Genomic DNA, 16,027 nt, shown 5'->3' with positions numbered 1-16,027 from the left:
TATGTTTTACTGCCCATGTTCTCAGCACATGTTTTTTCTGTTTTTCTGCATGCAGGCTCACTGGAGGATGTATTCAGCCATGAGGTCCTACCAACGCCTGAGATACAATGCCATTGTTGTCCAAGCACTGTGGAGAATGAAGAAGGCAGCCTCTACCTATGGAAAAATCCACTGGGCTGTGAGAGTAATCCAGGAATATACACGAGCTTGGTCTTTAGCTAAAAGGGAGAGGGAACGGTACCTGTCACTGAGAGCTGCGGTGGTTAAACTTCAGAGAGGCTACCACAGATGGAAGACTCAGAAGCTAGAGAGGAGCAACCGTGCTGCCAGAGTGATACAAGCTGCATTCCGGAAATGGCAGCAGACAAAAACGATGAAAAAAAATGCCGCTGCCATGAAGATCCAGTCTTGGTACCGAATGCATAGGTGTCTCCATCGCTATTCAAAGGTTAAGAGAAGTATTGTTCTCATCCAGGCTCTTTCCAGAGGTTACATAGAGAGGCGCCGCTTCCAGATGATGAGGCTTCAACATAACTCTGCCACTGTCATCCAGAGTGTCTTTCGAGGTTACATTGTCAGGAAATGGCTAGAGAAAATGAGACATGCATCAGTTATAATCCAATGCTGGTACAGGGCCTCTGTAAAAAGAGATGTGGAAAGGCGGGAGTTTGTGAAAATGAGGTCTGCTGCCATCACCATACAGGCAGCATATCGTGGACATGTGGCAAGAGGGTTACTGAAAGAGCAGCACCAGGCAGCAACAGTAATCCAGGCAGCTTTCAGGAGGTTTTCTGCCAAAAGTCACTACATGACCTTGAAAAAAGCTGCGGCAGCCATTCAGCAGCATTACAGAGCCATGGTTTTGGCTCAAAGGCTAAAAAAGGAATTTGATACACTCAAGTATTCTGTACTCATTGTACAAGCAGTCTGGAGAGGCAGGGCTGAGAGGAAGAGGATTGAGAAACTGCACCAATGCGCCACACTCATCCAAGCCCGCTATCGTCAGCACAAAGCACAAGCACAATATAGGTCGAGAAAGGCAGCAGCTGAAGTGATACAGCGTCATTTCAGAGCTTACATTGCTGGAAAGGTGATGAGGGTGGAGTACCTCCAGTTGAAGGTAGCTGTGGTCACTCTTCAAGCTGGGTTCCGTGGAATGAGAGTTCGGACCGATCTAAAGAAAAAGCACCAGGCAGCCACTGTCATTCAATCTGCAGTGAGGATGTTCCTACACAGAAAACATTACCTTCACATCCAGAGCGCTGTGATTATCATCCAAAACCGGTACAGGGCTCTTCTGAAGAGCAGGGACCACCAATGTCAGTACAGACACTTAAAGCAGGCAGCCACAAAGGTACAAGCTGCCTACCGAGGAATTAGAGTCCGGAAAGACCTGAAAAGGAAGCACAAGGCTGCCACAGTAATCCAAGCTCAGTTCAGAATGCACAAAATACGTGTGGTTTACCTCGCCACCAAGTGTGCTGCGATTATCGTGCAAGAGCGCTACCGAGCCAAAAGGCTTGGAGATCAACTGGTGCTGAAGTACAGAGCATTGAAGAGTGCGGCTTTAGTTATTCAGGCTGCATACCGAGGTCACAAAGCAAGAGTTAGGGTTGCAGAGATGCATAAGGCTGCTATACTACTTCAGAGATGGTTTCTTACTATTCAGGAAAGAAAGCGCTTCTTGGCCATCAAGGATGCAGCTTTACTGTGTCAGCGAAGGTACCGAGCAGCAACCTTGGCAAGAAAAGAGAGGCTGAACTACCTGTTGAAGCACAGGGCAGCCATTTCTCTCCAAGCAGCCTACAGAGGGATGAGGATCAGGAAGCAGTTGGGTGTTGAGCGCACAGCAGCCATAAGGATTCAGTCTAATGTCCGAATGTATCTGCAGAAGAAGTACTACAAGCAGCTTTGCTGGGCTGCCAACATAGTGCAAGCAAAATTCAGAGCTAACAAGGAAATGAGAGAGGAGATGCAAGCACTGGCTGCCAAGAGAAACGCTGCCATGGTCTTACAAGCCTCTTTCCGTGGAATGAAATTAAGACAGAGCATCAGACAAAGTCACCAGGCTGCCAGTTCCATCCAGAGAGCCTACAGAGCCCACCGAGAACGCAAAAAGTATCTCGCCTTAAAATCTTCTGCTCTCACTATTCAGAAACATTATCGAGCTGCCATAGCAGCTACACAACAAATGCGACAGTACCAAAGGATGCGCAGGGCTGCCATCATTCTCCAGGCAGTGTACAGAGGCTGGCAGGTCAGAAAGAAGGTTGTTCAGCAGCATGAAGCTGCAATAAAGATCCAGTCTGAATTCAGGAAACACAGAGAGCAAGTCAAATTCCAGGCCATGCGCATGTCTGCCATCATCATCCAGAGATATTACAGGGCCTGTGTTCTTCGCAGACAAGGGAGAGATCACTTCTTAAAGATGAGACATTCTGCCATTGCCCTTCAAGCTGCCTTTAGAGGTCATTATGTTCGGAAAAACCTTGCAAGGATGCACAGGGCAGCAACTGTCATTCAAGCAAATTTCAAGAGGCATAAACAGCAGACTGCCTTTAGGAGGCAACGCTGGGCAGCCATTGTTGTGCAGCAGAGGTTTAGAGCTCAGAGACAGAAAAGCTTTGAGAGGAAACATTACCAAAAGCTCAGAAAAGCAGTCATCACACTACAGGCTGCATATCATGGAATGAAACTGCGACAGAATATCAGACAAAGTCACCAGGCTGCCAGTTCCATCCAGAGAGCCTACAGAGCCCACCGAGAACGCAAAAAGTATCTCGCCTTAAAAGTTTCTGTTATCACCATTCAGCGGCATTATCGATCCGCCTTAGCAACTTCACAGCAAATGCGACAATATCAAAGGATGCGCAGAGCCGCCATCATTCTCCAGGCAGTGTACAGAGGCTGGCAGGTCAGAAAGAAGGTTGTTCAGCAGCATGAAGCTGCAATAATCATCCAGTCTGAGTACAGGAAACACAGAGAGCAAGTGAAATTCCAGGCCATGCGCATGTCTGCCATCATCATCCAGAGATATTACAGGGCCTGTGTTCTTCGCAGACAAGGGAGAGATCACTTCTTAAAGATGAGACATTCTGCCGTTACCCTTCAAGCTGCCTTTAGAGGTCATTATGTTCGGAAAAACCTTGCAAGGATGCACAGGGCAGCAACTGTCATTCAAGGGAATTTCAAGAGGTGTAAACAGCAGACTGCCTTTAGGAGGCAACGCTGGGCAGCCATTGTTGTGCAGCAGAGGTTTAGAGCTCAGAGACAGAAAAGCTTTGAGAGGAAAAATTACCAAAAGCTCAGAAAAGCAGTCATCACTCTACAGGCTGCATATCGTGGAATGAAACTGCGACAGAATATCAGACAAAGTCACCAGGCTGCCAGTTCCATCCAGAGAGCCTACAGAGCCCACCGAGAACGCAAAAAGTATCTCGCCTTAAAATCTTCTGCTCTCACTATTCAGAAACATTATCGAGCTGCCATAGCAGCTACACAGCAAATGCGACAGTACCAAAGGATGCGCGGGGCTGCCATCATTCTCCAGGCAGTGTACAGAGGCTGGCAGGTCAGAAAGAAGGTTGTTCAGCAGCATGAAGCTGCAATAATCATCCAGTCTGAGTACAGGAAACACAGAGAGCAAGTGAAATTCCAGGCCATGCGCATGTCTGCCATCATCATCCAGAGATATTACAGGGCCTGTGTTCTTCGCAGATGCAGGAGAGATCACTTCTTAAAGATGAGACATTCTGCCGTTACCCTTCAAGCTGCCTTTAGAGGTAGTTATGTTCGGAAAAACCTTGCAAGGATGCACAGGGCAGCAACTGTCATTCAAGGAAATTTCAAGAGGCATAAACAGCAGACTGCCTTTAGGAGGCAACGCTGGGCAGCCATTGTTGTGCAGCAGAGGTTTAGAGCTCAGAGACAGAAAAGCTTTGAGAGGAAAAATTACCAAAAGCTCAGAAAAGCAGTCATCACTCTACAGGCTGCATATCGTGGAATGAAACTGCGACAGACTATCGGACAAAGTCACCAGGCTGCCAGTTGCATCCAGAGAGCCTACAGAGCCCACCGAGAACGCAAAAAGTATCTCGCCTTAAAATCTTCTGTTATCACCATTCAGCGGCATTATCGATCCGCCTTAGCAACTTCCCAGCAAATGCGACAATATCAAAAGATGCGCAGGGCCGCCATCATTCTCCAGGCAGTGTACAGAGGCTGGCAGGTCAGAAAGAAGGTTGTTCAGCAGCATGAAGCTGCAATAATGATCCAGTCTGAATTCAGGAAACACAGAGAGCAAGTCAAATTCCAGGCCATGCGCATGTCTGCCATCATCATCCAGAGATATTACAGGGCCTGTGTTCTTCGCAGACAAGGGAGAGATCACTTCCTAAAAATAAAACAATCTGCCGTTACCCTTCAAGCTGCCTTTAGAGGTCATTATGTTCGGAAAAACCTTGCAAGGATGCACAGGGCAGCAACTGTCATTCAAGGAAATTTCAAGAGGCATAAACAGCAGACTGCCTTTAGGAGGCAACGCTGGGCAGCCATTGTTGTGCAGCAGAGGTTTAGAGCTCAGAGACAGAAAGGCTTTGAGAGGAAAAATTACCAAAAGCTCAGAAAAGCAGTCATCACTCTACAGGCTGCATATCGTGGAATGAAACTGCGACAGATTATCAGACAAAGTCACCAGGCTGCCAGTTCCATCCAGAGAGCCTACAGAGCCCACCGAGAACGCAAAAAGTATCTCGCCTTAAAAGTTTCTGTTATCACCATTCAGCGGCATTATCGATCCGCCTTAGCAGCTACACAGCAAATGCAACAATACCAAAAGATGCGCAGGGCCGCCATCATTCTCCAGGCAGTGTATAGAGGCTGGCTGGTCAGAAAGAAGGTTGTTCAGCAGCATGAAGCTGCAATAATCATCCAGTCTGAATTCAGGAAACACAGAGAGCAAGTGAAATTCCAGGCCATGCGCATGTCTGCCATCATCATCCAGAGATATTACAGGGCCTGTGTTCTTCGCAGACAAGGGAGAGATCAATTCTTAGAGATGAGACATTCTGCCGTTACCCTTCAAGCTGCCTTTAGAGGTCATTATGTTCGGAAAAACCTTGCAAGGATGCACAGGGCAGCAACTGTCATTCAAGGGAATTTCAAGAGGCATAAACAGCAGACTGCCTTTAGGAGGCAACGCTGGGCAGCCATTGTTGTGCAGCAGAGGTTGAGAGCTCAGAGACAGAAAAGCTTTGAGAGGAAAAATTACCAAAAGATCAGAAATGCTGTCCTAACTCTGCAAGCCGCATATCGTGGTATGATATTGCGGCACGATATTCGACAAAGTCACCAAGCTGCCAGTTCCATCCAGAGAGCCTACAGAGCGTACCGTGAGCGTAAACGGTATCTCACCTTGAAATCTTCCACTGTCATTATTCAGCGGCATTATCGAGCTACTGTCACAACTAAGCAGCAAATGCGACAATACCAAAAGTTGCGCAAGGCTATCGTCGTTCTCCAGGCAACATATAGAGGCCAGCAGGTCAGAAAGAAGGTTGTTCAACAGCATGAAGCTACCATGAAGATCCAGTCTGAGTTCAGGAAACACAGGGAGCAAATGAGATTCCAGGCCATGCGAGTGTCTGCCATCAACATCCAGAGATACTACAGGTCTTATATCATTTGTAAACGGGAGAGAGAGCACTTCCTAAAAATAAAACAATCTGCCATCACCCTTCAAGCTGTGTTGAGGGGTCATTTGGCCAGGAGAGAGATTGGTCAACAAAATAAAGCTGCCACCACGATCCAGTCGTGCTGGCGATGCTACGTTAAGAGACATGCCTTTCAGAGGCAAAAAGAGGCGACCATTGCATTACAAAGGAAGGTGCGGGCAGTGTTGCTGTTCAGGGCTGAGAGGAATAACTACATCCGCATAAGAGAGGCAACCATCACGCTGCAGGCACACTGCCGTGGTTGGATCGCAAGACAACAGGTAATGTGTGTAAAGGCCGTAGTTTATCATTAGACCTAAGTATATTTTTTGTAGGTAACACATGGTTCACATGGTTATGTTTAATAATCATCTTTTATAAGGTCAACCCTTTTACTAAAATCCATACATTTTGATTCCATTGTACACTTGGTATTAACATGCAATCTGTGTCCAGACATAATATCCGGATAGGGAGAAACTCATTGCAGTCAGAATGTGACCAGATCTGCCAGACCGACTAGAGAAAGAGTCTGGTTTGCATTGTATTTGGAGCTCATCCAGAATAAAGCAGATGTAAATGCATTGGTAAGAAAGTACTGCTCAGGGTAGGGTAGAAACATCATTCTTGCAGCCAGTAGGCAAACGTTGTGGCGCGTTCTGAAGTCTGGCATTTATTCAGACTCGCCAAACATTGGCATGAACCACTCCCAAAACAGCAAGCAAGTTGCTGTAGTAACATTTTACAGCAGTTGCAAATGCGATGTAGGAAAAGGCTTTGTGTCTGCCACCTGAGTTGTTAAAATGTCCCGTTAAACAAAATATTTTTTGAGTCTGACCTGAGCGGCTAAAATGGAGGCAGACTCGAAACTGTTTCTGTTGAATAAAAGTGATTTCTTTACAAATTAGCTTATTAACTTAACAAAACTCAACTCCCAATAATTGAGCCTAAATTAAAAAAATAACTGAACAAAACTCGCCCTGTGATGGTCTGGCGGCCTGTCCAGAGTGTCTCCCCGCCTGCCGCCCAATGACTGCTGGGATAGGCTCCAGCATCCCTGCGACCCTGGGAGCAGGGTAAGCGGTTTAGAATTTTAGATAATGGATGGATGAACAAAACTCAGCTCGTAGCAATTGAACTGAAATTAACATGTGCACATATCTGCCCCCCTGACGTCGTACCCAACTAACAACTCCAAAGCTACTGGTTAAATACTCCCTTGGAGTTGATCAGCTGCACCACTGTGGCAGGGAAAGCCAACACCTGGGACAAATAGTGTGTTCTCACCCACTTTGTCACAGTGTGCAGAAAATGAGATCTAGTCACAATGCAAACAACAAAAACGAGTTAAGCATGTGAATACCATGTATAAATGGAAAAGGGGAGTGATTGGAGTGTTTATTATCCAGGTGACATATCCTGATAAGGATTGCATGATAATACCTGGTAAAATGGGATCGTGAAACTGGTTTGGGTGCAGATTTGTACTTGTTCTGTGATGAAAGGTGTTTTGTTGAAGTAATGGCTAAATCACTGTCTTTCAGGCACTCGCGGCCGCAAAGTCGGAGAGGAGGCTACGTTTCAGCGCTGCAGTGCTCCACCATCTCTGCGCCATGAGAATCCAGAGAGCCCTCAGAGCACACTGGGTTCTGCAGTATGCCAAGAAACAGCTCCACTCTGTCATCACAATACAGGTACGGCGGCCGACTGCCTTCCCTTGACATGTTTCAATGGGATTTACTCAGTAAAAGCTTGGATGTCTGCGTTCAGACTGGAGAACCTAACGCTCAATTATGTTTTGTTTTTCTCCTCAGATTTGCTTCTTCTTTTTTTTTGTTGTCTTCATTATTTGCATCAGATTTTCGAAGTAACTCATATCAGTGCAAAAAGGTGTCCATCCTTAAATGACTCGCATATGCAAATGAGCAAGTTGGCGTTTTTGTGACCACCCTCAGACTTTGGACAAGCTTTTTTTTAAAAAAAAATTTTTTTTATTTGGAGGATGTGCCCTTGGGTTTAGGTTGGAAAAGGGCATTCCCACAAACAGATTTTAAATCAAGGATTTTGCTGTCTTTCCAATGACTTAACCTCGCTTTTGGTTTTGTTTTGTTTCAACTAACCATAATAATCAAGCTTCCACTAACTTCCCTTGGTGTTGCATCAGCGTTTTCCCTGATCTCATGGAACAATAGAGCTGCCGGGGCAATAACTGATTGGTCGGTGAAAGACAAGTTGTAGTGCTGATACAAACAGCCAATTGAATTCCAACTTCACTGAAAAGACTTGTCACTTGGCCACCTATCAGATATGTATCTGATCCAGGACCACATTTAAAAGTGGCCTGGAATTTGAAAAAAAACAAAAACATTGTCCATGCATATTTTTTTTCATTTATCTAAAAAAGCCAATATATTCCAAATTGGAGGATAAAATTGGAATCTGGCTGGATTTGAGTTGTCATGTGAAAGGAGCCAATGATGCCAGGCCTTCAAATGATTTTTTTTTTTCCATCTGTCTTCCATTGGCCAGCGCTGGATGCGAGCAAGGCAACAGAGGAGGCGTTTCTTGGAGGAGAAGAGGAAGGTGATCACAGCTCAGAGAGCTGTCAGACGCTGGTTGGCCTGCCGCCACCAGGCTGCCACTGTCATCCAACACGCTGCCAGGAGATTCCTCCTCCTTAAGCGTCAGATGCGAGTCGAACGAGGCCTCATCAAGGCTCAGGTAATTACAGCCAGTGGGTATGATGTCTGGGCATACAAGATGGACTCTACTCTGAGGGATAGAACTGGTTCATACAGAAAGGTTGATTCTATTGGTTCTGCAAGTTAGCTTTTTCAGCCCTACTGGTTGGGGGGGGGGGTGAGGAAAACAGCTTTTAATTTTTTTTTTAAAACTTGTTTGACTTGTTAACAGGAGAGCTATCACAATTCACAGACATACATATAAGCACATTTTTTAATTATGGTGCAATGGCATCTGTGTGTTGGTGCATTTAAAAAAAAAGACAGTTCTCTGAGATGGATTGTCATGTGCATTGGCCTCCCTCTAAAAAAAAAAAAATCTGGATGACTATCGGAAGCCATTCAGTAGCCACGCTTTACTGCTGTTGAATCACAGTCGTATAAGGGAAACTGCTTTTAGTTGGGAGAGGAGGAGCGAACATTCAGGCTATCCTGGGACATGGTCAGAAAAACACAGAGGCTGTCCCAGAGCCCTCGTGATGAGAGAACAAGAGAAAATATTGATTCTTTCCTCGACTTTACTGCTAATTTGGCATTAATTTTACCTTTGCTGTCATGGTTAATAACACCTAGCACTTTGGCAGTATATTTCCACTTTGTGTGTATACTGAGATACTATATGAGAGTATGCATTTTGATGTAATTTTTTTTTAAATTTTCTTAAATTAATAAATAATATAAGGCCTGGTGGTCTGTCTAGGGTGTCTCCCTGCCTGCCGCCCAATGACTGCTGAGATAGGCTCCAGCATCCCCGCGACCCTGGGAGCAGGATAAGCCGTTTGGATAATGGATGGATGGATATTTTAATATAATTTTAATGCATTTTAATTAAAAGAAGGGGGGGGCGGAGGGTGTGCTCCAATTATCGGGGCACCACACTACTCGGCCTCCCTGGAAAAGTCTACTCTAGGGTGCTGGAAAGGAGGCTCCGACGATTGTCGAACCTCGGATCCAGGAGGAACAATGCGGAGTCCGTCCTGGTTGTGGAACAACAGACCAACTCTTTACCCTTGCGGAAGTGCTGAGAGGCATGGCAGTTTGACCAGCCAGTCTACATGTGTTTTGTGGTCTTGGAGAAGGCTTAGGACCATGTATCCCGGGGCACTCTTTGGGGGGTACTGTGGGAGTATGGGGTACCAGGGCAGTTGCTACAATCCATGTGGTCCTTGTATAACTAAAGTGAGAGCTGTGTCCACATCTCGGCACAAAGTCGAACGTCGAGTTTTCAGTGGGTGTCGGACTCCGTCAAGGTTGTCCCTTGTCTCTGATTCCGTTTGTGATATTTATGGATAGGATGTCAAGGCGCAGCCAAGGTGAGAAGTGTGTCCATTTTGGGAGTCTCAGAATTGCATCTCTGCTCTTTGCAGATGATGTGGTTTTGTTTGCTTCATCAGAACGTGACCTCCAGCATGCACTGGGGCGGTTTGCAGCTGAGTGTGAAATGGCCGGGATGAGAGTCAGCGCCTTCAAGTCTGAGGCCATGATTCTCTACAGAAAATGGTGGATTGCTCCCTTCGGGTTGGGGATGAGTTGTTGCCTCAAGTGAAGGAGTTCAAGTATCTCGGGATGTTGTTCACAAGTGAGGGTAGGATGGAGTGGGAGATTGACAGGCGGCTTGGTGCAGCATCAGCAGTAATGTGGACGTTGTACCGGACCGTTGTGGTGAAGAGGGAGCTGAGCCGGAAGGCAAAGCTCTCAATTTACCAGTCAGTCTTCGATCCAACCCTCACCTATGGTCATGAGCTTTGGGTAGTGACCAAAATGGTGAGATCATGGATACAAGCGGCTGAAACGAGTTTCCTTTGTAGGGTGTCTTGGCTCAGCCTTAGAGATAGGGTGAGGAGCTCGGACATCCGGAGGGAGCTTGGAGTAGAGCTGCTGCTCCTTCGTGTCGAAAGGAGCCAGTTGAGGTGGTTCAGGCATCTGATCAGGATGCCTCCTGGGTGCCTTCCTTTGGAGTTTTTCCGGTCACATCCAACTGGGAGGAGACCCCGGGGTAGACCCAGAACTCGCTGGAGGGACTACATGTCCAATCTGGCCTAGGAGCGTCTTGGGATCCCCCAGGAGGAGCTGGAGGGCGTTGCTGGGGAGATGGACATCTGGAGTGCCCTACTTAGCTTTCTGCCACCATGACCCAACCACAGAGAAGCAGCTGATGATGAGATGAGATGCATTTTAATCCTACTTGAGAATCCTCCACAAAGGACACGCAGTGAGCCAAAAGGGTTTTGAGACGGGGGCGACATGCACCTATGGTCAGCGAGAGACTAAAAAGGCAAGTACAACGGTGCATATCCTTTTTATAATAGTTTTCCCCTTGTGTCTTTCCAGGCTTTGTGGAGGGGACATCGTTCCCGTCTGTATAATGACAATAGCAAGGTGGCCAAAATAAGGCATCGCCTGCATCGTCTCTCCAACACTGTCCAAGAGGAGGACAAACTGTACCACAAGATGTCGTCTGCCCTGGACTACCTCCTTCGATACAGACACTTCTCCAACATTCTGCTAGCCCTGAAAAACTTGGGTAAGTGCTTCAGTCATTCCTGATATCAATCTTGCCCCCTGTTTTTATAGAGACTGCCAAATTACAATAAATCCATGTTTTATTTTAATTTAGCTCCTGTTTTATTGCTGCCATGAACCATCTATTTGGACGTCTTAAAAATCTTTATCCCCAAAAAAACATGTGTACTTTCATTCACTATGTATGTTCGTGCTCACAGAGATTGCTACCAGGCTATCTCCAGAGTGCTGTGAGCGGCTGGTAGAAAGTGGCGCCACCTTGGTCTTATTCACCCTCATCCGCAGCTGCAACAGGAGTGTGCCCTGCATGGACATCATTACCTTCTCCATTCAGATCCTCCTCAACCTCTCTAAGGTATCAGGATCAAAAAAGTTCCCTTTTTGTATTCGTCTCAGCCCCACATATAGCAATGCCCTACAAAGAAAGAACAACAGTGACTTCGGCGAGATGGCAGAAGAATAAGTTTCATCTTTTTAAGCCGACTGGTGGATAGCAAGGCTGTTTTTTTTTTTAGTGTTTCCAAACTGTAAGGTGGTAAAACTGGTTTCCCTGTTTATAAATTCAATGACAACAAAAGAGACCACATCATAAGGCCACTATGAGGGAGACAATATAAGCTGTCTACCCTTACTCTCGGGCTAAAACAAGTAAGTTATCACTCATGTTTAGCCTGTCTCTGTCCATTCACATTTTGAAAAGGGTTTTAAAAAGGGGTGTAGGACAGTGATGTTGGTGTGGGTTAGACTGAAGGTGGTAGTGTTGTAGTAGAACATCTCACCCCAGCTTCTCACAAGTCTACCCAGAGTTTACTTTGCTGATGCCGGGGTGTCGCCATTCCTTTCACCTCACATTTTATCGGTCTAATATGCTGGACCCCACTTGTGTTGGCCATGCAGTATTTGGGAGGGGGTATCTATCTTTGCCTGCATATGGCATAGGCAAATTGTGGGGGGGGCATCATAATCTGTTTTGCTCTTTTTCTTGGAAGTAAGTAAAAGCGTGAGGCACGGTGGTGCAGTGGTTAGCACGGTCACCTCAAAGCAAGAAGGTCTTGGGTTCGAAGCCCGGGGTTGTCCAACCTTGGGGGTCGTCCTCTGTATGGAGTTTGCATGTTCTCCCCGTGTCTGCGTGGGTTTCCTCCCACAGTCCAAAGACATATGGGTCAGGTGAATCGGCCATACTAACTCGTCCCTAGGTGTGAATGTGTGTGTGTGTGTGTGGGCCCTGTGATGGCCTACCAGCCCGTCCAGGGTGTCTTCCCGCCTGCCACCCAATGACTGCTGGGATGGGCTCCAGCATCCTCACGACCCTAATTAGGATAAGCGGCTTGAATAATGGATGGATGGAAGTAAAAGCATAGTTTTTCTCTCTTAAAACAGCTGTGTGATTTTTTTTTTTAATAGAATTCACCATGAGGGCAATCAGTTCTACCATCCTAGGCCCATACCAAAATGTTTTGAGCTCCAAACTGTAATGAAGGTTTACTACCCCTTTATAAAGAGCCATATATGAAAATATCTTTGAAGATGGGAATGATTGAGTTTCTTCAAGGTTATTCCTCAAAGATTTTAATTACTGGATTACAAAAAAAAGTCAAAACTGTTTTTATTATTAGTACTTTTGGCAATTTTAGGGTTTGAAAGATGGCAGAGGTTGATGGGCGATTTGAGGTGAGCAGTCATGCAGCAAAGGGGGGCTCAAGCCAGCTTCTAATAAATGCTTTGCAGAAAGTGTGTAAGTCTATTCGTCTGTAGGTCAGCTGTCTCATGTATCAGACTAGACATAACATCCAATATGTCGTCAATAGAATAACATGGATCGTCCTTCATTCGTGTAGTTTTAGTATAGTCTCTGATGAGGAAGCAGCTTGACAGCAAAGTAATGTATCATCCTAAAATGCTCAGACAGCAAAGATGAAGAACAAAACGTCAAAGTCAGATGAGCGCGTCTTTTATAGTTTCGGTACCCCCTGTCTGCTGCTTTTTAGTTCCTCTAAATTGATGGACTAAAGTTCAGGCATTATTTCAGGTCTGCTAAGCCTAGAATGGCGACTAATAGCCTGTTTTGGGCAAGTGGTATGATATTATTCTTTACAAATGGTAGATCTTCTTCTTCATTGATATACCTTTGAGTATCTTGGGTAGTAGTCACAAGTTGCGCCCGTAGAACACACAACATAACCCGTAGTCCACCAGTGAACCATGCTGTGTAAAAGATAGGGGTGTCTGGGTGGCGTAGCGGTCCATGCTGTTGCCTACCAACATGGGGATCCTCGGTTCGAATCCCTGCATTACCTCCGGCTTGGTCAGGCGTCCCTACAGACACAATTGGCCATGTCTGTGGGTGGGAAGCCGGATGTGGATCTGTGCCCTGGTCGCTGCACTAGCACCTCTTCTGGGCGGTCAGGGCGCCTGTTGGGAGGAGAGGGGGAACTGGGGGGAATAGCGCGATCCTCCCGCATGCTGCGTCCCCCCTGGTGAAAGTCCTCACTGTCAGGTGAAAAGAAGCGGCTGGCGACTCCACAAGTATCGGAGGAGGCATGTGGTAGTCTGCAGTCCTCCCTGGATCAGCAGAGGGGGTGGAGCAGCAACTGGGATGGCTCAGAAGAGTGGGGTAATTGGCCACTTACAACTGGAGAGAAAAAGGGGGAGGGGGGGTTGTGAAGGATAAAATTGGGAATGCCAACCAAAATTAGAGCTAGCCATCACTGCATATACTTATTCTAAAATGGTTCTATACCCTTTTAATTTCTCCATTTCACGGTTTGTTGTTACCCCCTACTCCTTCTCCCAATCCATCCCTTTCTCAGTATCATAAGACCATCGAGGCCGTGTATGCGGTGGAGAACTCGGTGGAGACGTTGGTGGACCTGTTGGTGAGATACCGAGAGAAGGCTGGAGACAAGGTGGCAGACAAAGGAGGCAACATCTTCAGCAAGTCCTGCTTCCTCCTCATTCTTCTACTCCAGGACCAGCATCGCACCCTGGTTTGTAGTCGGCACAAATAAAAAAACAAAAACACCTTCTACTGGAGTAGAATCATAAATTTCAACTAGACGGGGCGACTTGATGTATGCCACGCTGTGCTCGAACTGAATAACACCGTACACCGAGAACCTCTGGAGTTTTAATAGGGAACGCTTTCCCAAACCGTGTTAAAGAAGCCCCAAAATCTGATATCAAGGCCCTCAAAACCCACCTCTTTAGACTTGCCCATCCCAGTTAATCTACTCTCCTGCCATTGCTTCCAAGGTTTTTATTTGGTGTTTTGACAATTTCTTGTGCATTTTTGTTTCATTAAAGTGTGGTATTTTGTTTTGCTTTGTAAAGTGATTTGAGTACCTAGAGAGGTGCTGTATAAGATTTGTTCTATTATTATTATTGTATTAACAGTGTTTCTGTTTTTAATAGGAGATTAGAAAGATCCCCAAAGTCTTGGATAGGATCCGTAGTATTTACAAGCTCACTGCCCACAAACACAAGATGGATGCAGAGAGGACCATTATAAAACAGAAGATGGACACATCGATCAACGGGAGCTTCCTGGTTCAAGCAACGCCTCGTAAATCTCGGCCTGTGCTAAAAAAGTATGTGAGGGAGAGATGCCTGTCGATAAGTGTAGGAAGAAAAAAAAAATCCTTCAATTTTTGTGCTGAAAACTGATTTTGTTTTTGTTTTTCTTCCAGATTTGCGCCTGACTGGGTTCTCAGAAAGGATAAGCTCAAAGATATTGTAGATCCACTCATAGCCATTCAGATGGTTGCAGAGACATTTTCAATTACGCTATAAAGAATTCTGTTGTCTTGTTTTTACATGGAAATTATTGGCGTTGAGTTTTTTTGTGTTTTTCTTGTGGAATTCCATGTCGCACTTTTATTTTGTAAATAAAAGTTTCTTCAATGCTTTTTTTAAAATGTCTTATTTGGGAAATATTTTACACGCGACTATGAAATGAACCTTTAATTCACTCCTTGCGTTAGCCTGGGATACCATCCCACATGTGAAATTCAGTGGTGGCTTTTAGGAACTTATGGTAAACTGTAGATAAAAAGACTTGGTGTTTTCATCATGTCCATTTCATTTTAATAATAATGGCTGTTTTTAACTAGGTGTGGTCCCAGATTTGTTTACTACGCATTAATTTTGACTAACACTTGCCTCCATAGTTGTATAAGAAGTATTCCCTTGGGAAGTGTTTGTTTCATTTTAAAACATTGAAATCCTTGTGTAGACAGGCACACGTTGCCGGTAAAGCTGATTCTGATTGATTTGATTTCTTTTTCGACACAGATCAACAGAAAGATGTTCAAGTCACAGTGAAAACATGTTTCTACCAACTAGTGTTAATTTGTTACAATTATTAAACACAAAATAATTGATTGCATAAATATTCACCCACTTCAAGCAAGTATTTAGTTAGCCTGTTTCATGCCATAAGCAATCAAATTGACAGCTGATGATTGCTTATCGACAAAGGGCCAGTGTGTGTGAAGGTTATTGTTCCAATCAAGCAGTTACACACCTGGTCCCACTAATCAACCAGTAGAACATTTGCTGAGGAACTTGATTAGGAGACACAGGTGTGTAAATTGCTTGTGTAACCGGTTATTTTCTTGCCCGGTGCGGGATTCGATACGAGGTGTACTGCACCACAAGGCGACATCACTAACCGCTCGGCTAAAGGGTCAGACCCGCTAGCTAGGGGGCTAACCTGTCTTATTAGTAGTTTACACTAACTAGCTATCTTCCATCCGGTAACGTTGCTAGCTAGTTGCTGACGTTGCTGGCTAGTTGTTTGAATGCTGCTAGGCAAGCTAACTATCGGTAGCTAGCTAGTTATGTTTGTCCAACCTTAGTTCTGGCCATGCAATATTTTCATTCAAATAACTAACTAGCTAGCAAACGTTAGCTACCGGTAGCTATCATTAGCTAACAACGCTAACGTCGGGACTACTGGACCAGTGGTCAGCTAGCCTAACGTTAGCTAGCTACCTATCTTTCCCGCACTTTTGCCCACCTCTCTAATACAGTGATCCCCCACTTACCAAATCC

General features: G+C 45.5%; 1 protein-coding gene across 1 annotated transcript in view; it reads left to right on the top strand.

Annotated features, from left to right (window-relative positions):
- Positions 1 to 14,793, top strand: part of aspm (assembly factor for spindle microtubules) — a 36,684-nt gene extending 21,891 nt beyond the window's left edge. The window contains 10 exon segments of the mRNA XM_056276919.1: positions 56 to 2,598; positions 3,913 to 5,031; positions 5,689 to 5,992; positions 7,256 to 7,405; positions 8,241 to 8,432; positions 10,784 to 10,976; positions 11,176 to 11,330; positions 13,786 to 13,962; positions 14,387 to 14,562; positions 14,662 to 14,793. Coding sequence (XP_056132894.1) covers positions 56 to 2,598; positions 3,913 to 5,031; positions 5,689 to 5,992; positions 7,256 to 7,405; positions 8,241 to 8,432; positions 10,784 to 10,976; positions 11,176 to 11,330; positions 13,786 to 13,962; positions 14,387 to 14,562; positions 14,662 to 14,764 — 5,112 coding nt within the window. The 3' untranslated portion in view covers positions 14,765 to 14,793.
- The last annotated feature ends 1,234 nt before the right edge of the window (positions 14,794 to 16,027 follow it).

The sequence above is a fragment of the Lampris incognitus genome, chromosome 3 (assembly GCF_029633865.1).
Source record: "Lampris incognitus isolate fLamInc1 chromosome 3, fLamInc1.hap2, whole genome shotgun sequence".
NCBI lineage: Eukaryota > Metazoa > Chordata > Actinopteri > Lampriformes > Lampridae > Lampris > Lampris incognitus.
The sequence above is the reverse complement of the archived record's forward strand: the minus strand, read 5'-3'. Positions and strand labels throughout refer to the sequence as shown.